Below are 25977 nucleotides of genomic sequence, written 5' to 3'. Positions count from 1 at the left end.
AGCTATGTAATTTCTAATACGTAGTTGTTTTGTTCATTAAAATATATTCTGAAAGATTCCCTTAGTGTAACGGTATTATGACTTGAGTTTTTTGATGGAAAAATGTATGGTTATGATGCGTCTTTGCATATCTGAAGAACAGAATTGTGTGTTGGTTTCTAAAATTGGTTTTAATTTATGATCAAGCTTAAAGAGTAGTTATTATTTAAGACGGAAGTTGACCATGCAAAGCTGTACTTAGTTGCAGATTATTTTTGGCCTCAAATTTCTGAAAATAATACGTCAACATTTTCTCTTAAGATTAAACCTGAATCAGTGTTGGTTTTGAGCTTTTATTTCTATCACGTAATTAACAAGGATTTAATTATATTCAATAAAATTATTATATTAAATTAATTATACTCCAATTAATTATATTTAAACTTAATTAAATATTTTTCGGCCTATACCTTACATACTAATGCTGAAAATTCTTTTACTGAGTCTCTGTGTTACAAAAATAGAAACACAGAGAAACAAAAATGTGTTACAAAAATTGCAATATTTCATTTTTAATATTTTTTCGCAATATAGATATATAGATATATTTTTATAGATATCGACAGGAATCAAGCCGAAATTCAATTATAAAAAGGAATTTTAAAAAAATAGCTACCATCGAAAAAGTTTATTGAATCTACAACTTTAAATATTTCGTTTTTTATTATTTTTATTTTTTGGAAAACGTCAGTTAAGTTCTTACAACTGACGAGGAAATCTACAAAACGTAATTTAACACAGCATTTTTTTTTATTTTTAAACTCACCTTTAAAAACTTATTCAATCGTGCCAAGTCTCCACTTGAAACATCTTTACATTTTTTTATTAACATTCTACTAAAAGTAATTATCATTTAACTAATATTTCAAGCAATACTCGTTCTTCTAAAAAAAGTTTTCTGCTCAACAATTTAAAGTTTCACGCTCCAGTTTGCCGCTACGAAACTTTCACGTCATTGAAAATTGGGCCAAATCCAAAGTTTTACAAACTCATAGTAACAAAAACTACCGAAAAAAAGAAAAATCAAATGGTTTTTCTTCCGTTGTTATTAATCGTCATATGCAATACCGTATTTCACTTGACAATGGGAAATTCTTTTACCCTTTAAACAATCTATTTACAACATTTTATTTTGCTCATATAACTATTTATCATTACACTTGCATGCACATGAACAGATATTTCTTTCTGAAAGATTTAAAATTAATGGACTCAAATTGAGATACTTTTGTTATTATATATTTATATGCGTTATCTTAATTTATGTAATTATTTTTTTTCTAATTTTTTTTTCTTTTCTCGATGGTATCTCAATTTATTTTAGGATACTGAAATTGTAATGAAGTCATCTTTTGAAAGAATTATTTTAAAATATATTTTCTCTTCATTTATTAGAAAAAACGGAAAAAACTATGTTTTGTAGTTCTTTTTTTATATCTAGAATATTATATACATAATAATTCATGCATGAAAAGTTTATTTGTTCTTGTATATTTACATAAATTGTCACTAAAGAATTTTCTCGATTTTTTAAGGGTACTATTACTTAAAGGTACTACCACTCTTTATTCTTGTATTTAGTGTTTTATGTACGCTATTTTATTTTTATAATATTTGTTCTTAAATAATAAAATTTCTTGTTTTAAGAAATCTTGATTTCTTTTAGAAGTTTAAAATCATATTTTGTAAGGTAAAGAATTTTGTAATCTGGAAACAAATAATTGTATTTAAAAAAGAAATTGAATCCCTGCAAGTGACGTCATCATAGGTAAATCGTGGCCTTTCTCGATTCAGAAGCCAATTGGGTATAATATAAAAAAAACACAACTACTTCCACTTAGTAGGAATAACATTTACCATGACGCAATGCTAAATTCTATGCCACTATCCACATAAATCAATTATTAATCAAATATCGAATATCAATTACTTTTCTTTATAATGCAATAAAATCTGGCGAGCAGCTATTTAAACGATCAAACACTTCGTTTGTTTATTTGTGGCTTGAAGTTAGGCTCGCAGAAAATGCCGTTCATGGGTTAAATTTAGTAGGAATAACACAACCTGTGACGTAGGCTATAGTATACCCAATTAGGTTCGACACAAACGTGTGACATAGCTCACAGATATCCAATTAAATCGGATTTAAGTCACATGATTAAGCATAATCACTTCACTTCTTCTCGAGTTGCAAGTACCCAATTGCATAACGAAATCTATTTCTAATCTATTAAACTAAATCTATTAACCTAATTAACAAAATCTATTAACCTAAACGGTTTGGTTTAGATTTAAAATCGTCAAATAATTCAAATCAGTTAGAATATATGTATTATTTGCTCATTCCAATGGGTTTGATTATTGTGACTTAAAAAGCATGTTTATAAAATTGTAAGTAAAAGTATTTGCTTTAAACAAAATCACCGCACAAATTATAATCATCAATGTTATCAGTAGATCCTACTTTTATCAATTTAACGAGTTAAAATAATTTATCAAAAGATATTATGAGAACTATTATAAATTTTTTTTTTTTATCTTATTCAACTATTAATCGATTTCTAAACCAAACCCAAACGATAAAAAATTGTCAAACGATATTCAAATCAGACAGAATATTTTTATTATTTGTTTATTTCAATGGATTTTATCATGGTGATTTTTAAAAGCATATTTATAAAATTATAAATAAAAGTATCTGCTTTAAACAATATTAAATAATATCCCCGCACAGCTCATAACGAGCAATAATATCAATCGAACGGGTTAAAATAATTTGTCAAACGATATCATTGCAGTAGAAAACAATAATAAAATAAAAAGACAAACGTAATGTTATTTTTACGCATATTTTCTAACATTATTTCATCATTTGTAAATCAAATAACAAAAATTCCGTCTCTTTTACATTCGCCAGATCTTTTTATGACTAGTGCTATAATTTCTTTTCCAACACCAGTCTGTTAAAAGAAGGTAGAAAACCTTTCGATATCCACTTTTAGCAAAGGATGGATGCTGTATTCTATCACTTATGATCAACGATCCAAATTGACGTTCGATTTTCAACAGAACGAATGGATTTTTCGGCGCTACTTCTTTTATTTTTCTTGGCGGCATTTGGAATCCATCAAGGAACATTTGGCGTGAATCTTACCACCGATATATCTCCAGAGAAAGTGAGGGTACGAAGCTGAAGGCACTATTGATAAATATAGATAGATTCTTTTCAATTTCCAACCGACTTATATATGCATTTATTCCTAGTTGGAGTAGGCGACTAGGCTTGCTTTAACATGTATCGAATAGTTTGACTTATTTTTATTATTTTTTAAATCTTAAAAGGAATAGTTACTTTACTCAGTAAATTTTTTTCTTTTGTTAAGCTTTATGGAGTTTAAATAAATTGTGGAAACGGTTTAGGAAATGTATATGCAAAACGAGTGTTTTAGAATGTATCATTGCTATTTCAAATTAAAAAAGAAATTTAAGCGAGCTCTCTGCCCAGTAGATGTAAATTTGTATGAATAATTGTAGAAAAATGTGAACTTGTGCCCATACTTTGAACTTGTCCTTTTTTTTAATATTCTTACATAATTTACATTAAATTTTATTTTATAACGAATGTTTAACTTAAAAAATTTTTTTTATTAAAAACATCGTCATATATTTTTAGAATTTTTTCGAATCATATTTTATTTCTTACAATAATACAGTCATTTATGAGGGTAAAGAACAATAGTTCGTCATTATTTTTCTTTAGATCAAAATCAACAGCTGTGACAAATTGTAAAATTGTTTTGGAAAAAGGAAATATGAAAAAAAAAAAAAATCCCTTGGGGGGAGTTAAAGGCGATTAATTCGGTGTTCCTGCTCATTATGTTCGAATAAAAAATTTATATATTTACTCAGAATAATGACGAAAAAATATCATCACCTGGTGTAATGTGAAAAGAAACGGCAAGAAAATAAAGAAAAAAAATAGTAGAATAAAAAACCTAATAGCCGTGAATCAACAGCAGTTACAAAGGTAGCCGAGAGAGAAAAAAAACTTATGCCGACATTCCTTACAACCTTTGTCTTGAACGCTTCTCCGAGAAGTTCTCACTTTCTTTAAGTAGAAAAAAATATATTATAAAAAAATATTCTTTTATATATTTGGGCGTCATCTGGCTACGCGAAGAAAACTTTTAACTGTAACCTAGTGGTCTTCTCTATATTCAAAAGAAGTTACTGAGTGAATCGTTTGCGAAAAGAGCTTTATGGAAATGAGCTGGTATCCACAAAGTGAAAATAATTGCCATCCCTGCGTAGAAGAAAAAAAATTAATCTGAAATAAATTCCGATGCCAACGGTGAAAAAAAAACTTTTTCGAAACAGAATCGTTTAGTGTTTGTATTGGGGGAGAGAGATATAAACTCTTCTTAAAGCATTTTTTCCCCAACTTTTCCCTTCATTTGATGCCAACAGTAAAGACGGAAATAATTATTCTTGTTCTATAATCCCCGGAGAATGTTTCTTAAAGAGAAGTACAAGGATTAATTTCGAATTTTTTTCTCGTTTTGAATGGCATTTTCTGGCGAAAATAAATAAAGAGAGTGATCTGTTTGTTACGAAAATGACTAAAAAAGAAATAAAAAGCAGATTTGTGTATGGGGGTACTTAGGAATCTTTAAAGAAAGATAATTACCTTTGCCAAAGCAAGAAAGACATATCGATATTTGCAAAAGATTTAGTTGATATATTTTTTATTATTATTATTAGTTTTGTAAAAACAATCTGATTTATTTAACTACCTCAAAATTCTAAAGAAGAATATATTATTTCATATTTGTATTTTCTAAATCTTGTTTTATGAATTGTGTAAATCACCAAGTGATCTTTCTTATTTTTATTATATATAATCCGTCTCTCAATGCTATTTTTTTTTAAACAAATTCTATTATGGATCCATTAAGAATAAATAGTTGCACACTTTTTCTCTTCTAAATTTTGCTTTTTTGCCAGCGTAATTTTAACAATTATAAAAATATATATTTATAAATTATCTTTTTTTGAAAGTTTTTTTAATAAAAAATTTATTTAATGTTTTTATGAATTATTCTTATACGAGTATTAATTAAAATTAATTACTCTTTATCAGACGTAAGATCAATATCAAACGTTAAATTCTTATTAAGCGACAACGATGTATATACGATTAGACAGTTCGAAATTGAAGAAATATGTAATACTATTCATGACCCTAGTGGGATTCGAACCTGCTACCATTGGCTTCACAATTATGCACCCTTACATTTCGGCCACCTAGCGGGCTCTTAATCAAACATAAATTCATGTATTTAAAAATATAATGTATAATTAAAAAAAAAATTCTTTTAAGAAAAAACTTATTTAAAAATCATTTTTAAATAATTTTATTTAATGTTTATATTATTTATAAAAATACGTATCTGTTTTTAAAAGATGAGAAATTAAGATAATTTGTAAATTATCTCTTGGAGTATAAAAAAATCAGAAAAATTCGTTAAAAACATGATTTTAGCGTTTTCAAAAAAATAAATTTTGTTATTGTAAATTTTATATCCTTTTAAAAAAAATGTAAGTTTTTTTTAATAATTTTTATTACTTCTAAATTAATCTTGTATCAATTCAAATTAATTGCACTTTATCATTTGTGCGATTAAATTATTGTTATATATATCAAGCAGCAACAAATTGACTGGTCCAAAAATTAAAGGAAATGGTAAATTATCTGGACTAATGTTAAACGTAATAGGAAAAGGGTTCTTAAAAGTTACTTTACGGAAATTTTCAATTCGTCATCAGTGATTTGCCGAAATTCTCCGAAAACAATAAAAAATCGAATAAAGCAGGGTGTAAAAGCCAAATTGCATTCTTCGAAGAACTGTAGCGTTTTATGGGACACCATTGACGGACGTAGCGTGATTCTTAAGAGAAAATGTTTTAATATCAAGCACTCCTTTAATTTCATTGCTCCAAATGGATGGGGCGGCCCTTACTGTTCTGCGCCCTCAGAGACTCCCTTTGATTTTTAAAGGTTTTACGATACTTTGACGGTGCTCATTCGCGTGATTGAAGCAGTACTTTCAGGGTACTGTTTTCGAATGGAATGACCTACGATAAGAAAAATCGTTTTCTTTTTCTTCTCAAGGAAAAATCGATTTCTGACTGAATTGTTTTAGCATACATAACGTTGGTATTCACTTGGTGGTTTCAACGATTTGTAGGGTTATTTTATCGTTTGAAAGGCGGTATGTATTATTTGTGTGTAAGTATATCGAACATTAGACTGGTATGGGTCTATTGAGATTATGACCCATTTGGAAATGTAACTGTATTTCTTGCAGTAGGCTTAAATCATATGGCGGTCAGTTTTTTTCTTTTCATTTTTTTCTTTTTTATCATTACTAAACGTAATGAAACGTCTGACTGTAAACCTGGAATTAGAATTTATTTTCATTATCGTAATGTTTTACCATAACGTCATGCAAATTGATTATGTATGTGATTTTAATTCTTAACAAGCAATATTTGCATTATTTTGCTTTTTAGGCGACTCAGCGACAAGAACGTTTAAATAATGTTTAACCCTTTGAAGCAGATGGGTTTTCTCATATATATATATTTCTGATACTTTAAATTACGAGCAAAAATATATTTTGCTATTTTTTAATTATCGAAAACATTTCAATAGTTTATGATAATATTATGAATTGTTTAGTTATCGTAATTTAATTTTTAGTTAAAATATAGAATTTGGTTTTTGCCATGCAATTTAAGCTCAAATTTCTACAATCGGTCTTGCAATGGAACAATCGATTCTTGTACTACAATGTTAAATAAAAATAATGACAGTGAAACATTGCATTATAATTTCATGTTAAAAATAAAAACAGAGAGTTCTCGTGATGTGGTTTTAAGTCAAAATCATCGGCTTTTTACAATACAAGTTTTAAGTCAAATTTGGACATGGGTCTTACCATGCTGTTTTAAATATAACGAAGGGTAATTTCTCTTGTAGTTTCGATGTCAAATTAGGTTCTTGCAAATGCAATTTTAAGTCCAAAAAAAAAAAAAAAAAAACTTTTTGCCATTTATTCAACTTTAAACGATATATTGATTACAACTTTTGTTTACCTACAGGTTGTTGCTCTGGGCAAGTTATGCTAGGTGATAGCAGGGACGTAGTACAAGGTGAAAGTTTACGACTTCCCTGTAGATTTCATTCAGCCTTAGGATCAAGTACTACGCTCTACTTTTGGAGTAGAGTGAATAAAGATGGTAAAGACAATGCAGCTATCAATGCTGCGGCATTGGACCCTCATTACAATATAGACTTCAGCCCTCAAGAGGGCAAATACGATCTGCTCATATCTCAAGCGAATTATGACAAAGACAATGGAAAGTTTGAATGCTGGTTGAAGGAAGGGGGCAGCGGAGTTGACATCTATAGTGTTTCTTACGTCGTAACTGTTTTAAGTAAGTACTATTTATTTTCTATTTTTTTTCTGTAATTTTAATAGCTAGAGTAAATAAAATAATAAGGAGCATAATTGGGCCAACTTTTTCTTTAGGTTGCCATAGTAATGTAAATTTCTTAATAACGTTTTATTTCTTATTAACATCTTATTTCGATCAGTACTTATCGGAAATCGGAGTTTTAAATTCCTTCTAATTTTCTGATTTCTTTTTAAAATTGTGATCTTTGAACGTAAAGAGCATAATTGGGCCATGGTCAAACTAACAGACATGGTCAAACTAGCTTAATAATATCTGCAACTGTTAAAGTTTGTTAATACTGTTCATAATTATGGTTTTAAAAATTAGCTTACTAGTTAATAAATATAGTGCTTGAAAATTCTTTAGCTTTGTTTAGAACAGCTTTTTAATTTTCTCCCCTTACGTTGTATTTTATATATATATATATATATATATATATATATATATATATATATATATATATATATATATATATATATATATATATATATATATATATATATATATATATATATATATATATATATATATATATATATATATATATATATATATATATATATATACACTACCGGTCAAAAGTTTGCGAAAATTTTGAAATCTACAAAAAAAAGTTCTAAATTCAAATGTTCATAGAACTGCGAAAAATCATTCAAATGGCATGAAAATTTGATATGTTCTAAGGTGAACTCTCTACAGTTAGTTACATATGATCAAATTGCAATACTTTGTTTTTTGCGAACTGAATCCAGCTTTTCATCATGAGTTGTTTCTATGGTGAAAAAAGTTGTTAAGTTTGAACACTTGCCAAACTTGCAAAAAAATTTTTTTGTACTTTCTGTTAATAGAAAATAGTTATTTGAACAGTTCTATGTAAGTCCTCAAAATTTCAAATCGATTTATTTTTTTTTGACGAAGTTATATAATTTTGAAAAACATGTGTAATTTTCTCGATTTTTAAGCATTCCACATTTGCGGTCCTTTGGTCTATACATCTTCGACCAAAGAACTTTTTAATTTTAATGTTTTCTATATTTTCAAATAATTAATATTGATTATAAAACAAATATTCTTATTTATTATTGTAATTATTGTTACTACAAGGAACTTATTATGAATATAATTAAAACAATATCTCATAGATGTCACATTTCATCTAAAATTTGTTTGTTCTTGCAAACGATGCTCTGATATTTGAATCGAAGTCAGTTATGGGACATTTTACAACAGGAATGGAACTCTATATCACTTGAAGTGATTAATGGTTTATTAGAACGAATGCTATGCATATGTAAGGCTATAATAAAAGCAAAAGGTGGATGGTTCGAGGAATCTAAGATTTAAAAGTTAATTTATTTAATTACAAAATACGAATAAGAATATGTTAAATATTTGACCTGTTGTAAATAAAATAGTTTAATAAAAATGCAAATTTTTTATACTATAGTTATTATTTTTTTAGAATTATTTATGTAATTATTGTTATAACTTTTTAATTTAATTTAATATAAAGTAAAAATATCACAACAAAACTAATACAGGTAAGCAATAAATATAAACAATAAATATAAACAATAATAATTACAATAATGAATAAGAGTATTTGTTTTATGATAAATATTAATTATTTGAAAATATAGAAACATAAAAATTAAAAAGTTCTTTGATAGAAGATGTATAGACCAGAAGACTGCATATGTGGAATGCTCAAAAATCGAGAGAAGTACACATGTTTTTCAAAATTCTATAACTTCGTCAAAAAAAATCGAATCAATTTGAAATTTTGAGGGCTTACATAGAACTGTTCAAATAACTATTTTCTATTAACAGAAAGTACAAAAAATATTTTTTGCAAGTTTGGCAAGTGTTCAAACTTAACAACTTTTTTCACCATAAAAACAATCCGTGATGAAAAGCTGGATTCAGTTCGCAAAAAACAAAGTATTGCAATTTGATCATATGTAACTAACAGTAGAGGGTTCACTTCAGAACATATCAAATTTTCATGCCATTTGAATGATTTTTCGCAGTTCTATGAACATTTGAATTTAGGCCTTTTCTTTGCAGATTTAAAAATTTTCGCAAACTTTTGACCGGTAGTGTATACTAAACATGTCTGTTAAACGGTTTTGGTTGTTAAACAAACATTTAGCTATATCTGATGTACTTTTAAAAATAATAAAACAAATACAAAATATAAAGTTACAGAATTTTTAAGGTTTGCATAATTTTTTAATTTTAATACGACCGATATTTAATTAGTTTTACGACATTTTTATTAAATGCGAGTAATTTTAAAATTCTCCGTAACGATGCTTTAATCATTTTATGATCTCGGTTTCGAAAATTTAATCTTTTATTACGGATCCAGGATAGGAAGAAAAAAAAAAGCTTAATTATTAATTAAATTTTACACGACATTTGAAAATTTTGTTCTTTAAAAAAGAATTCGTGTCTTTTTATGACAATTTGATGTGGAATCAACTTTCCATTGTTGTTTCCCATTTTCGTATCATAGCCCTCGTAAATCGCACCTCGTTACTTGAAATTCTCCAAACGAGGTTTGAAGAGAATAGAAAAAAAAGAACAATCAATGCACGTGATGAGCCTACGAAAAATATTCGATTTTGGCTTCCTTCCGCCTTCCAAAGAGCGCGAACTTGAGAAGATAAACAAAGCTCGATGATCGTTGCGAATTCTGGCATTAAGTTTACCATCGAAAAAAGAAAATGGCAAGTATTTTTGCTAAATGAAGCGTATAAGAGATGATTTTTAAGGTGTGTAATAATACACATAAAACTGAACTCCGTGTGCTATTAACTGCATGGAGTTGCTAGACCGTGAAAGAAAAATGTGGACTTGGCTCTACAAACTTTTAAGTTAGCCTTGCTAATTCAGGTGCATTTAAGCATTTCATATTTACTTTCCGTTTCTGTTCGTTAAATTTACTTCAAAAATTTAATTCGCTTCTATTATAAATTTTATGTTTAGTCTTAGTTGAGATTTGTTGTTGCATTAAAATTTTACTTTCTGGTCTTGTTTTATATTCTATTTTCTTTTTTCTACGAAATCCTTTGTAAAGTTGAGTTGTATTATTATGAACTATTTAATATTTTCAAAATAAAACAATCAATAAGCTAGTTAAATGAACCTCTTTACCCAATTTTATCGTTTGCCCTTAATTGTTTCGAAATTTCTCAACAACTGCTTGTTATTTTAATTGTTATCCATACTTTTTTTATAGCTGTTTATAAAAATATCTGAATAGATTTTACTTTTTCCTTTTTGTAAATTTTGAAATTATCGTCATTTTTAAAATTCTTGTTGACGATGATTCTTCATTTCAAATTTGCTTCGTATGATTTTATTTGATATTTTTCATTATTTCCATTTGATCCATTGTTTAAATTTTTAGTTTAAGCAAATGACAAAAATATAAAGCTAGTTTTTATTTCACAATCTCGGCTTAATTAAATTATTCCAGACACCTCCTGTTTTTTTTCTCCCAGTTATAATTTTTAACAATAACTTTTCATCATTAAATGGTGTTTTGCAAGAGGAAATCATGCCGAATGCAAATTTAACTGATCAGCAAAAAAAAATATTAATATTCCTAGAAATAATTTATGCTATTTTTTTTTAATTCTAGGAATACATCGTTAATGATCTGCAATTTAAAAAAAATTATTTCTTTGAATCGTTTATATATATTTTATTTTCGTGTTTGTTGGAAGTTATAATAAAGGAAAGTACTTTCCAATTACTAATAATAACTGATACTTTTTCAGAAATTATTTGGGAAAAATTTGAAATTATAATTTTGAGCATTTTTAACACTTAAGTAGCTGATCTTAGTGAAAAAAGATTAATCTTCGTCTATAACATAACGCATCCAAAATATCTGCGGATATTTTTAGGTGAAAAAAAAATACTTATTTTCAATCTTTGTTTCCTACTTTAGAAAGAATTCTACTTTTTTTAATAATATATTTTCATTATATTGTTATTCGTTGAATATCTTTTCCGTTTTCTTTATATCCGTCCTCATTTCTTTTTCTTTTTTCTTCATTGACTTTTGATAAAGCTCCTGAAAATAAAAATCAATGCAAGAAACAATGATATTCGAGAATTAGGTCAAACCAATACCGTAAAAAGAATCACGCAAAAGAAGTAAAGATGTTAAAACTGAAATATTTATTATTTAATACTTTTCTTTGGATTTGTTTTTTTCGATAGCTTAGTAATGTTGCATAGTTTTAAAAAAATAAATTTCTATTTAGTAATAAATTTTTATTTTAACGCACCTGCCAACTTTTATGCTTTTCAGAAAAATTCCTTCCCAGAGTTTAGGAAATGCTAATTCACTTAAAAATTGTGAGCTGGTATTTTGTTAAAATTTAGCCAACTATTAAAAAAACTTTTAAAAAACTTCGGACCTAGTATTTATGTGTTAAAATTATTTAAATGTAGCGGTTGCTAAAATTATTTTAAACCGCATTTATTTAAGCAAGAATAATTAATAAATTTTGCTACCAATTCAAATATAAAAATAAAATCATCGTGAAGAGTTGGCAGGTAATTTTATTTATAAATAACATTTTTATTTTTAAAAAAATATTGTCCGACGTAATTCTTCTAACACAGCTATAGAGATCAGACTATCATGTCAGCTACGAAAAGTCACAAAGATTAATAATAAATTAAATATAATTATGTTTGAAGTAAATAATGTTGGTGAGATTTGTCTTTAATTTACAAGTGTCAATTTACGTAATTATATTAAGGTAAAAGTAACAATTCTGACAGCACCTTTTTCCATGAAAAAATTGAATTTATTTTATTATGGTTCGCATAACATGTGTTATGTAGATTTAATAAAAAGAAAAATTTGCATAATAATATTTATCCAAAAAAATATAGGAAAAATGAAAAAACATTGATTTATTGTAGCCATTATATTTGATTACAATACGTTTTGAATTTTTGAATTACAAAAACGTAATAATGTTAAAATTAATCATACTTTTGCAAGATTTCATAGATTCATGTATTTTGTTTGAATAACTAAGAATAATATACCAGAATTGTTTATATCGCTACCATACTGTTAAAAAGAAAAAAAGAAAATTCTGACAATTATTAAGAAATAATTCAAGCGTTCAAATTTTGTACATTTTTTAAAAATTACATTTTAATGTAAAATCAAGTTTTATTTATCTTATTTATTATACTATTATCCTAAAATTAGTACTTAACGATATGCCTTTTTGTAGTTGGAGGAAACATACCTGCGGGAAAACTATTTCTAGTGCAAGTCCGAAAATATCTCTCTTGTGTGCATGCAGCGCCATCTCTTGCCAGAACTGTTATATAATTTTCGCATGTCGATCGATCGATGAATTTGCTCATCGATGAAGGCTTTTTATCCTCGTTGAAGTGACGTCACGCAGTTGGTAGAGGTGTCGAATGTCGCCAGGATGGCGGAGGTCAAGGCTGGCCCTTTTCTTTATTGAAGCACCCCTTTCGCATCCTTGCTTATCCCAAAAATATTTTTTAGAAGAAAATAAGCTCCGCCGGAAGCGGTTAAGTCGAAGAATCGATTCAACCGTGAATTATTGTTGCCACTATGTCTTAAATACGGCTGGCTGAACTCATAGCTAAAGCAGTCTTTAGGCTTATTCTTTAATGTTTTGTACCGCAATAAGCTTCATTACTTTCTTTACGCCAGGAGAAGAAAAAATAATAAAATGAGGAGAAATGCAAATTAAGAGCAGTTGTCTGGGAAAGTTATATTTTCTGCAAGACCTGTTCCTTGACGGGAAAATGCCTTCGGAAGAGTTATGCTGCTCCTCTTTTTATTTCATTTATCATTTCTGATATTAAGCTTATTTTATTATCATTGATATGGCAATCACCCTAAAATATTTTCCTTTTATAATACGCAATGAAATATTATGTTTTTTAAATACTCAACTAAGCTTGGTGTTGATAAACGGCTTGAATTATTCTAAAAACAATTGTTTACAATACTTGAACAATTGCTTGAATATGAATAAAATAGAAATATTGTAGAAATTTAAGAATGTTTTCTTAGCAAACACTAGTTTTTTGTTAGAAATAACTTAAAAACAGTCTACAATCATCACTACAATTTATAACCGAAGAATTGTTTACGCATATGGAAGAAATTTAAGGACGCCGTTTCTTTGGCGAAAACTAGTTTAACGTATTTATTTTTAAAGCATATTCAAACATTTAACATTTTAGTCAATCTACACACTTAAAAGATATTTATAACTGAAAGAATGTGTTTAAGGGAAATAGTTAAAGTTAAGTAGGGTAAATTTAAATGTTGGACTTAACAGTTTGGTAAAGGTTGCTTTCCTGCCTGGCGACCTCAGTAAAGGAAAAGCAGTTTTAAAGGATAAACAGTCAAATTAAAAACTTGTAGCCATTGTGCTCATTACCACAAATATATACAGCTTTGCTTTTAAAATGATATAATTCACGTTAAAATAACAATATTTCGTTATTATAAAATCTATCAGAACAACATAAATACATTTTTTGTAAGAGTCCTATTTTAATTGAAAATATTTTAGTGTGTTAAATAATATCGCAATGCCGTACACAATTCATGTTAGGCTTGAAGGGGATGATAACTAGAAATGTGACGTCACCCATTTTAGTTAAAATAAAAACTTTTAAAATAAGTAAGTTATGTATTTTTTAAAATTATGTTAACATATTACGAAATGGTTTGGATTGTAAGTTCTCAAAATTCAGTTCTACGGTTTGAAGATGTTACGCAATTTATAATTTATAACATTTTTAAAAAATTCAAAAACCACATTTTTTTTAAAAATTATATCTTAAGTTGGGAATCAAATATTGCATTGCAAAATTACAATTTTATATATATTATTGACCTCTAATATAATAAATTCTGTAAGCACAGTTTTGTAAAACAAGAGATAAATATTTCTAGTGCATAGAAACAAAATCACTCGAATATAATTTTTTAAAAAAATCACTTGTTTTTATAATTTCATCTTTGTTTTCTTTTAAATACTAAACTGACTAATATCATTTAACAATACATGCAAATCGTAAAACGAGCTTTTAAAACTATACTTAAAGTTGATTTTACGTGTGATTAAACTTAATACAAAGAACATACAGTTTTGTGTTTTTCGAGACTCTGTAAAAAAAAAAAAAAAAAAAAAAACTCTTACATCAAATAGGCACCAACGTCATTTAAAGTATCTTGTAAAACTTGGGGCTCCATTTTAAAGAAAGAAATCGTAAACCGAAAGGCAATCAGAATATACAAAAGAGATAAAAAAAAATAAATCTAATAAAAAAATAGAAAATAATTCAAAAAACAGATCTTCCATAAAAGCGTTTGTTTTTGTTCCATTTTGAAAGCGGGGGAATCAATAATTCAAAAGGATGATTGTTACTGTTTAGCCTAGAATAAAGTTTTAGGTCTTTTTCAAAAGCATTTTATGTTATTCTTTATCCATATTGCTTTTGAAGAAATGGTTTATTTTGGAAAATCTAGGATTGCCGAAATGGCTCACTACAAAATGTTTATCCTACATAGATAGAGGGGTTTTTCTTTTCGATGTTTCCTATGGAACACCTTTTTTTCCTCTCCTTATAACTTTATTTCTTGTTATCAAATACAACGAAAGAATTCTTAAAACGTAAAAAAATAATACAATTCTTTATAGGTTTAGGGTTAAATAAAACGACTTAAATATACAAAAGAAAATTCTGAAATGCCAACGATTGTTTTCGATGCATTGACTTATTCGTTTGTGTTTTAGTCTTATAAATTCTTTTTTTTTAACCAGTCATTATCGTTTTCATTTTTAGCAACAACAAAAAAAAAAAAAAAAATTGGCTTTTTCTATGATATACATTTTATATTTTTAAATGTACTTTTGGCAGACATTTGCATTAAGTTTTTTCTTCTTCTCATTTTATGTTTTTCACGATGCAGTAGTACAAAACTATAAATTTAAGAGTTACATTGCAATATTCGTTACATCTCTTAGTCATATGTATTTAATTTTCATCCTCCTCTTGTCCTTATTATTGCTTCTTTTCAGCAAACAACAATTTACAAAAAAGGATTGTATCTATTATTATGTGTTCGTATTTTTATATTTTTAAAGCACAATCATTTTTTAAAATTAAAAAAAAAAAGCTTATTTTTTCCCTTTTTCTATGGCGAAAAAAAACAGCATTTTTATCTTCGTTCAAGGTTGTTTAGCACCATTTTGAATTTTTGATTAGAATTTTGAGATTTATTTTCCTAATTTTATTTTTAAAAAAATTTTGATGATAGAACATTATTCAACAATCTAATACTTCTAAAAAAAGGGCATGGAAGAAAGGGATGGTTTTATTTGAGTGGGGAAAAATAGCGTGTGGTAATTTTTAGAACTTTAAAAAAAATTTTCTTCAGAACTTTTGTTTAAACTGGGAAAAACTGATTTGTGGGAAGCTGAAATTTTTTTAAGCATGTATTACGATAAAACAAAATAATTATTTTAATAATGCCGATTTCTGCTTTTTCTAATTGTACAGTTTTGTCATGAAAAAAATGATATTTATTCGATTTTGCCAGAACGACGAGCTTGTATTTTTAAATGTTTCAAAAGACGCAGTCAATTAAAGGGAAAAACAATTATCAATTTGCTTGTGCAGCAAATTAATTAACAATGATTAAAAACATATTTAACTTTTCCCTCCCCTTAATCACACGCAGACTTTTTTCAGTTACTTTGGCAATCTATTTTTATAGCAACGTGCTTATTTATTTTTTAGTAAATTATATAAATTAAGTAGGCATAAACTTATAATGTTACGAATATTTTTTGGTAATTATTAATTTTCTTTATTTTACAGTATCAAATATACTAAAAACCTATCTTCTGTCATCGCATTTTTTCTGAAACTTCGTTTAAAACCGAAATTATTGATTCCTTTTCATTTCCCAACTCTTACATGTTAATTGAATTTAAAAAAATTTTTTTTCTTCCTTTTCTGAAAAAAGGTCTAAACCTGAACGTTCCGTATTGAATGTTTCGTAGAAATGCCACGAAAGATGCTTTTTATGAAGATTCCATTCATCCTAATAAATGCAAAAGCATTTCTTTTCCGAACCAAAACCGTCTCTTAAGCTTCAACAAACTCAACAGAGCATGAAGCGTAGATATTTTCCCCATTAATGAGGGAAGAAGAATTTTCTTGTGGGAAAAAGGATGACGGTGGCACTGACTTGGGATAGCACAGGAAAGCTCGGTTGCTTTTCCGGTCCGTGGAGTCCGTCCGCATTACATCCCCAAATCTTCTGTGCTTTGGTGTGAATAATTCCGTCGCCAAACTGTCCCCTTCTCTGACAAAATGGCAATTAGCTGGGGCGAAAATTATTCCCGGGCAGAAAATTCTCGTGTAGAATTTTCAGATTTGTTTTGAAAAGAGAAGGATAACGCACGAGTTGTCTTTCCCCCAAAATAGATCGTTTTATCTTCTACAAATGGTTGAAGGGGTTAAGATGAAAATTGAAGTCGCAAAGTGCTTCTGATTGGCCCTCTGCTGCCTGCGTGTGCGACAAGGCAGCAAATTGTCTCGATTCGCAAACAATTAAATGGAACTAAGTCATTTGTCTAAGAACCACCAATGCATGCTGCTTAAGTTTTATTCTTACTTGTCTGTATCTGTTTAGTGCGACGGATAATCTATAAGATGTGTTGTTTCAAAAAAGAAAAAAATCCACTTTTTTCCCTAAGTTTAAAATGGAATAAAAATTGTATTTAATTTAATTCCTGCCGGGATAGTCTGGTTGGCAGAGCGCTGGACTCTCGCTTGCAAGAACGAATCAAGCATGCCGAAAACTCCCCGTGTAGAAAATGGTGTCTGGTGCACGTTAAATTTGTTGGGTCGCAAAGTCCTCTATAACAAATTAAACCTCTAGAATACTGAATTGGAGATTTATCGTTCTCTAGTTCAGGTCAAAATTATGATCTGCGGATGGATGGTTCGCCCCATAAACGGGTTAGAGGTATGGATGTGGCAGAAGTTGAGTTCTTGACCATAGATGGCGCCACTGGAAAACAAGAACAATCCCACCCCTTGCCTTAATGTCCTAGGACAACAACAACAGTTAAATTCCAGAAATACGATTTTAAATTTACTTAAAGACATTTTTCGACGATTTCTTCGAAAATATAAAGATAAATTTTTAAAAACATATGACTATTTCCACTCTTATCGTTTACAGACCTAATATGTTATCATTCATTGTTTAATGATAATATGTTAAGTTAAAAACCTTGATGTATTGGCGCTTTATTGTCAAATGTTCTGACATTTTATCATTTTTGCAAAAATAGCTGAAAATATTCATGCATTGCAACTCTTATTATCAAATGATTTAACATTTATCATTGTAAAGATAGCTTAAAACATTAATGTGTTGTCGCTCTTATTATCAAATGATCCGCCATGTTACCATTTTATGTAAAGATATAGCTAAATCATCACCATCATAGTTGGCCAGTCAGCCCAGTGTGGACCAATGCCTTCTTCTGAAGTTTTTCCATAACGATTTCCGATTTTTCTTAGATCTCTAATTCTGTTCATTAATTCTAAGAAAATCAGACTCCACCGAATCAGGCTATCTCAACCGTGACTTTCCCGCCCGCTTTCTTGTTCCAGTGGGTCTAATAAGAAAAGATATAGCTAAAAGTATTGCCTATTTTCGCGCTTATTGTTAACTGATCTAATATGTTATCATTCTTTGTGAAGGTAGCTCTTAATTCTACAATTTTAATTAATTAAATAGGATACAAAATGCTATGATACAAGGTACTATATATGAATATTATATGATATGAAGTGATATATATGATACAAAGTACTACATTTAATATGAAATTATTTTTTTAATAAATAAACTCACTCTTTTGTCCATTTAATAAATTCGTGCTTAAAAAGACCATCATTCTTTGTAAAAATAGCTAAAAAATATTTCCGTTTTAACGCTTATATTCTAAACTTCACTAACAAGTAATAATTTTGTGTGCTTAGATAGCAAAAAATATCTGTTTTCTCTCTTATGGTAAACTTATCATACATGTTGTTATTCTTTATTAAGGTTGCTCGTAATTCTGTAATTTTATTTAAATCTGAAACAAGATGCATAGTTAAGTAACGCTTAAAATGATCATTCCTTGTAAAGCGATGCTCGTAATTCTATAATTTTACTTAAATGGGGCACAAAATGCATAGTTAAGTAAAAGGCTTATTCTTCGTAAAGTTAACTCGCAATTTTCTAATTTTATTTCGTAAAATCTGCTTCAAATTGCATAATTCAATAGTGCTTACGATTATTATTCAATGTTAAGATAACTCGTAAATTCATTTTTATCTAACTGATCTTACGCTTGAAGTTTGAAATTAGTTCTCTGTACAGTATTGTTGTCATTCTCAAAATTCCTGATTTATCATTGCATCTCGCTGAAAGTTCGACCACCTTCTAAAAAAACAATTCTTTAGTGACTTCTTTATTCGGTTGCGCAAAGAATCTTTTGTCTTATTCCAACGATTTCTAGCGTTACGCGTGTCTCGGAAAGAAAAGAATCATACGAATTTTGATATTCTCTTTTATCTAATCAACCATCTGCAGTCGAGTTTCTCTACAATAGTATGGTTCCTGCTAGATAATGCACAAAACTGAGTTGCACAAGACTCAGGGGTTAAAAAGTCAAACGACTTTCCGACAATCAAACGATGAGTAAACCAGTCTTCTATCTCATTTCTAAATCATCCATGTCCTCATGTCAAAGTAAAAAAGAATTCTTTTCGTGAAAAAAAAAAATGCTTCCAAAATGGTAGTTTTTGTGTTCTGTTCAGGAGGCAAAAGTCATGAAGTATACCACTAATCCGTGGCACGGGCATCTAAAAAGAAAGACACGTTTCTATTGTTCCATAGCAGCACCTGTCAAGCCAGAAAAAATTCCAGAAGAATTTTGATTCCTTTTTATGGCGCACTTTGACCCATGATTCAGGGGGGAGCAGAAAAATACCGCCATTTGCACAGATTCCAGTTCAAAAGGTCGATTCGGCGTATGGCCGAAAAGCTATGATTTATTTTTCTTTTCCTCGACGATTATAAGCCTTATGCATTTTCAAAATTGCGTCGTATTTTTTTTACTCTTGCATCGTTAAATGCAAATTTTGTCTTGTTTGCACGGAATTAACTACAAAGAGGGTTTATTGTCCTGTTACCTATTGTTTTCTACCTTCCCAATGTTTAAACACGGTTGGTCTACAAAAAATATAATCATTAGAACTACTGGATGTTCCTAAAATTTTTTTTTTCTTCATCTTTCAAAATGGTAGCTACTAATATCTTTTCTACTGTTTTTACGGCTAAGATGTTTTTGTTGTAACAACCTGTTTCAGTCTCTTAATTATGAGGCCAAGCATGTCGTTACCAAATGATTTTGCAATATTTTTTTTCTTCTTTCTCCTAAGTCGTTTGCTTAAGCATTATTTTATGATACCCGAAGCTTCAGATTTGGCCGAATATTTAAAAATAATAAAAATAGAAAACAGGGTTTAATATTTTGCTTTAATTGCACGTATTTTCTGACCAAATTGCTGATAAAAAGAGGCTTAATTGCGAAAGCAAATCTTAACGTAATTTGTAGAGAACGTTTCGAAGTAAGACTAAAATAACGTTAAATATTTATCATAAGCGTATTTATAATAGAGTAAGTTTTAGCTCAAAGATTTTAAGTTAATTCATTCAATTTGTATTATTCAATTAGTAAAAAATCATTTTAAAAATCAATTACAGGTGCCAAATTTATTTTTGAAATGATAAAAGAACATGTACAAAAACATCTGTCTCGTTGCAAAATAAAGAGATCTAAATAAATATATATAAATGAACAAAAAGAGTTTCAAATAAAAAAAAGAACGTACAAAAATTTGTAAAAAGGGACATTTGCAAAAAGGGACATTGATATTTTGACTCAAATGTGATTTAAAGTTAATTAAAATATCGTCTAATTTACTTGCAATAGATACAAAAATACTTAGTGAGTTGTTAATAATAAAACGTTACGTGATATAGTATATATCTTTGGGAAAAACAAAGATAAGCAAATAAATATAAAAGGATTAAAAAGAGTTCCAGATGCAAATTAAGAGAAGAACGCAAAAATATTGTAAATGGGGACGTGTACTGCACCACACTGCGAAATCGTGATAGATGCTTTTTATAATTGTGCTCCTTTTAATATTCCAGGTTCCTTTCTTTTGTGTGTCTTAATAAGATTATGCTCGTTAGGTGCCTTACTTTTGTGCGCTTTTTTTTCAAATTCCGTTTGCTAGGTGCCTCACTTTGCATCATTTTAATAGTTCGTTCACTTGGTGCCTTACTTTTGTGCATCTTTTTAATGTTCCGTTCGCTATGTGCCTCACTTTTGTACGTCTCTTAAATATTCTATTCGCTATGTTACTTACTTTTATGTGTCTTCTTAACATTCCGTTTGGTAGATGCCTCATTTTAGTGCTTCTTTTGAAATTCTATTCGCTAGGTGACTTACTTTTATGTGTCTTCTTAATATTCCGTTTGGTAGATGCCTCACTTTAGTGCTTCTTTTGAAATTCTATTCGCTAGGTGACTTACTTTTATGTGTCTTCTTAATATTCCGTTTGGTAGATGCCTCACTTTAGTGCTTCTTTTGAAATTCTATTTGCTAGGTGCATCTTTTTTATGTCTCTCTCTATTTTTTTTTTTAATGTCTTTCGTCGCGTACTCATGGCATAAAATCCTTTTTCACGGTTACGCTCCTGTTCGCTGATATACTTTCATTTTTCATTTCACATTACTCAAAGATATATTTTTTTTCCTATCAAACTAAAAATGTCGAAGGATATTATGAGGTTTAATGATATTATACTGATGATTCACTAAAGACAGCTTTTAATTTAGCGAAAGTGCTCTTCAAATAGCTGTAAAAAAGGAGTACAAACCATAAGCCTGAACATTGATGGGCTTTTCTTTTCGTAGTGGTAATTTATTTTTAAAGTAACAGTGTTGTATTTTTATCATTGTGTCGCAGAGTGAAAGGAAAATTTATTGCTATAACATTAAGTCTTTTGGAATTTCGAGTTTTGTTTTTAGCGCTAAAGGCGTTATATAATTATCGTCTTAAAGGTTAAGCCACCCTAAAAATTGCTAGAAGTTTTAATGTAGTTCTTTTCTCTTTTGTGGGCACTATATTTTTTTTAAATCGAAAACATAACTGTCATTATTAAACTATTTCATTCTACTATTCGTACTTTTCTATTTCGTCACTACTATTAAAGAAATTATTTTGAAAAAAATGAACAATCTTTAATATTTATTCGCTGAAAATATTGTATTATTTCCATTATTTTAAAACAGTATTATTTTTTTTATAAATCTAATTAATTTAATCACTATAAATTGCTATTTTTATTAAATCAATTGAAATTTTTCGATAAATATTTCGTTTTTGATATAAGGGCACAAAAATAAGCCTACTTATCTGTTCTTGTTAGCAGCAGTAGTACTTTATTTACGTAATCCTGCTGTGAACTGATCGTAAAGACACGGTTCAGCAATGCCAAACATCACTGTCTGCACTTTGATCATCTTGCGTAGGGACCGAAGTTGCGCGGTATCGGTCTTCGTTAAGCTGTTCTACCGTTAATTGGAAGTCGTCATGCTATCAAAGCGGGGAAGCTATCCTCTCTGCAGAGATCAAAATTGTAATAGCATGTCTTCGGATCATCTTCAAGGGTGTTTCCCAGACCGTTGCCAGTCTCACGACATTGTCTGGGAAACATCCCTGAGGATGATCCGAAGACAATTTTGATCTCTGCAGAGAGAATAGCTTGCTTCCCCTGCTTCGATAGCATGACGACCTGCGAGCGGAGTCGAGCGCTTTACTGTAGAACAGTTTAACGAGGGCCGACACCGCACACCCTCGTTCCTTTCGCAAGCTGATCGAAGTGGTCTCAAATCCGCTCACTGGTTTCTGCCAGTGATGCTTGAAAAGTAGGAAGTGTCTTATCAGTCCACTGTGGGACACTTCTCGGGTGCGCATGTGAAATTAGGGTTTTGTTCAAAAGAAAGTGAAGTGAAGTATTTCTTATAGCTTAGTTTTTGTTTGTTTACATATTTTAATGAGATTAAAGACCCCACTAATTCGACGACTATGTTTAATATGGCATTTGTGAATTAGGTGGTTGGGTAATGTAAGTAAAACTTTAAAAATTATCTGTAACATTAATATGCACCATGTCATCTTGTATTATATAGTGTGGTATTTATTATAGCTTAGAAATATATAAATGTTATTAATAAACGCTACAAAATAAATAGTATTATGTAAACAGTTTAATTTGTAACTTGAGAAAATTTAAATAATATGATATTATCGTAATTTTTTATTGACTCTGCAAAAAATCTTGTTTTAGAATTCTTTTATTCTATCACTTAATGTTGAAGGAATTTCAGTTTTCAAAACAATATTTGTTTAAAATTCCACCTTCAACTTTTAAAAAAGATTTTAATCATAACACTATTTTAAAGTGTGAAGCCTAGAACTAAATTCCATGCTTGATATCCTCTGATTTCAATCACTGTTTTAACAATGATTAACTTTATCATATTTGTTGATTACAATCAAACTTTCTTTCAGTCATTTTAACACATTGATTCTATAAATTCAAATGAAATATATTGGAAATGCAAATTAATTAATTGAATTAATATGATATTTAAAAAAAGATCAATATACTTTGAAATACTTTTTAAGAACAATTGATTTAAAACACAAAAATATGCACATTAATGTTTCTTATTTCCAGGGGGGTGGAATTTATGGTGACTAGGACTATCAACAAACAAATTTATCAATTTTGGGTTGTTTTAAAGATTATTCTTACAACTTATGAACAGTTAATAGCTTTTGCTCAATTACAGAGAGATTTTTATCCTCAATTTTCATTAATACAGTTTAAGTTAATGTCAGTTACAGTTGAGAATTGTAGTGGTAGAGTTATATAGATCTTCAACTGTAATTATATTTTTTATTTCGACTCTTATTTATTATGATTAAGATTTTTGGTAAAGTTCTGGGTAATTTGCTTTTGCAGTTTATTTATACGAGTAATTGAGAATGCGAGCAGTAACCAAGAATCACTTTTGCTCGTTCACAAAATTAGCAAAAAATTAACCTGTATTTTATTTTACTTCCTTAGTTGTTCCTGGGGAACCTAGAATAACTCCACCAAAGCCCATAGCCAGGGAAGGAGAGTCCACAGCTCTTACTTGCTCAAGTGAAGGTGGAAGCCCAGATCCTACCATCCGCTGGTACAGAGATGGCGTCCTACTTCAAGGCATGGTCCAGAAAGGTGGCTCCAGGGAAAGGCCTACGTCCAGCGTACTGACCATCACTCCTAGACTAGAAGACGATGATTCTATCTATAGATGTGTTGTTTGGAACAGAGCTTTGAGGGAGGATCAAAAACTTGAAACAAGCGTCAGTCTTAGGGTTCACTGTAAGTTGTATTTTATCCCTTTCTTCTTTTCAAGGTAAACATTTCTTAAACTTTGTCAGCACAACTAAGGTCTAACAAGAACATTCATTGAGGGAATAAAATTGGGATGTCCAGGTTTTGTTGTAATGGGCTCAGGCAAATAATGAGTTCTAACTAGACTGAATAGTGAAAAACAAACTAAATTGGACAAATCAATTTGGGCAGAACAAAGGCCATAAAATATCGAACAATTCTATATATCTAAATAAGGTATGTTTTGAGCTACCATTGAATAGCAAGACAACTGAAATAAAGCGCAAAAAAAGTATAGAAAGAATAGTTTCGGTTCTATAAACAAAAATTAGTTTTAACACAAAATGACATTTTTGTGTTCTAACATTGAAGAAGTGGAAGGTTGTTGTTTTTAGAATTGAAAATATAGTATGTTCTTTTTTTATGTCTTTGTTTGCATGCTTAATTTACTCTGTTTTGCTTCATTCAAAATTCTATATCTAATAGTTATTTAGGCCAGATACTTGTTGATAACAAGCTCAAAGCAAAAAGTGCTCAAAATTGTTACCAATGTACCTGAATAGTCAAGTTCCTGCAGAACAATTTATGTTTTAAGCAGAACTATTAATGTTGAAGATACAATGAAACTTTATATGGTGTTAAAAAAAATTTTTTTTTATTATCCCAGAAGTTATACATTAGTTTGATATTTTATTAAGTTTCCTTTTTTCTAGAATTTCAGTTCTCAAAATAAATCTATTCATGACACATAAAAATAATAAGATGCTTAGTGGTATGTGAATAAAGCACAATCCATTTCTTTGCTTTCATTAGTGCTTTTTTTCCCCTTTTGTTGCTTTAAATCACTTTAATTGGCTTTGATTTGACTAGATAGAGATTTAGAGGTTCGGCAGCTCTAAAGAGCAGGGCACATCGACCAGAGGTCTATTGTACCCAAACCCTAACCTAAATCATAATGAACAAGGAGGCCTTATGGCTGAAATGAAATTCAACAAACATCTTACAGGAACATCTTGCACTTCCCAGTCCTTAATGCAGTGATATAATTAGACTAATAACAGTTGTTTATTTCTGACGACACCCACAGAACATATACTTAGTTCTGTTCCTCGGGATAACAGTGACTTAGAAATTATTCTGCAAAATCCATGAATATTTGTCTTATGACAATATTAGTTACATTAGTTAGCTACTAGAGACACAACAAGTTTAGGCTTGACCAGATAATGTGGTTGACTGCTAATTGTAATGGATATTCGTGTGTTTTACTTGTATTTATGGTTTTAAATTTCTTTCAGATTCACCTAGAATAACTGTGGGGCCCTCTAACCCTTTAAACGTCCTAGAAAATACTGATGCTCATTTAAGCTGCAATGTGATAGCATCACCCCCTGTTCGTTCTGTCAGGTGGTTGAGGAATGGAATGCTGATATCTAACACTCTCAATCATACTATCAGAGGTGTCACATCTGAAGACAGTGGTATTTATAGCTGTATCGCTGAAAATGGCATTGGAGAACCTACACAAGCCAACTTGGAATTATCTGTGCTTTGTAAGGAATGAAATATTTTGATGTTTATTGCTCAATTTTTAAAAATGCATCTTTAAATACACTGTTATATAGAAGGCAGCCGATTAGTTAAATGTTAATTTAATCTTTTATGATGTTAATGTACGATTTTCTTATTGAATATCCCTAAAGAGCAGATTTTAGACAGGAAAACAATTGGTGAAAAAGCTAATTAGGGTGTCAAAAATGTTCAGTCTTTTGAATGACAAAATAT

General features: G+C 29.1%; 1 protein-coding gene across 5 annotated transcripts in view; it reads left to right on the top strand.

Moving 5' to 3' along the window:
- The window catches only part of LOC107451685 (neural cell adhesion molecule 1), a 130252-nt gene that overhangs the window by 85250 nt on the left and 19025 nt on the right, over positions 1-25977 (top strand). For 4 of the 5 annotated variants that reach the window (XM_087150048.1, XM_071180574.2, XM_087150047.1 and 1 more), the window contains exons 2-4: positions 7204-7539; positions 23881-24180; positions 25491-25745. In XM_087150048.1, the coding sequence (XP_087006174.1) occupies positions 7204-7539; positions 23881-24180; positions 25491-25745 (891 nt within the window). Of the gene's footprint in view, positions 1-7203; positions 7540-22740; positions 22873-23880; positions 24181-25490; positions 25746-25977 lie in introns of those variants that run through there. The other variant, XM_071180575.2, reaches the window with a different exon arrangement.

The sequence above is a fragment of the Parasteatoda tepidariorum genome, chromosome 8, assembly GCF_982258835.1.
Source record: "Parasteatoda tepidariorum strain Cologne lab strain chromosome 8, Ptep-v5.0, whole genome shotgun sequence".
Classification (NCBI taxonomy): Eukaryota; Metazoa; Arthropoda; class Arachnida; order Araneae; family Theridiidae; genus Parasteatoda; species Parasteatoda tepidariorum.
The sequence above is the reverse complement of the archived record's forward strand: the minus strand, read 5'-3'. Positions and strand labels throughout refer to the sequence as shown.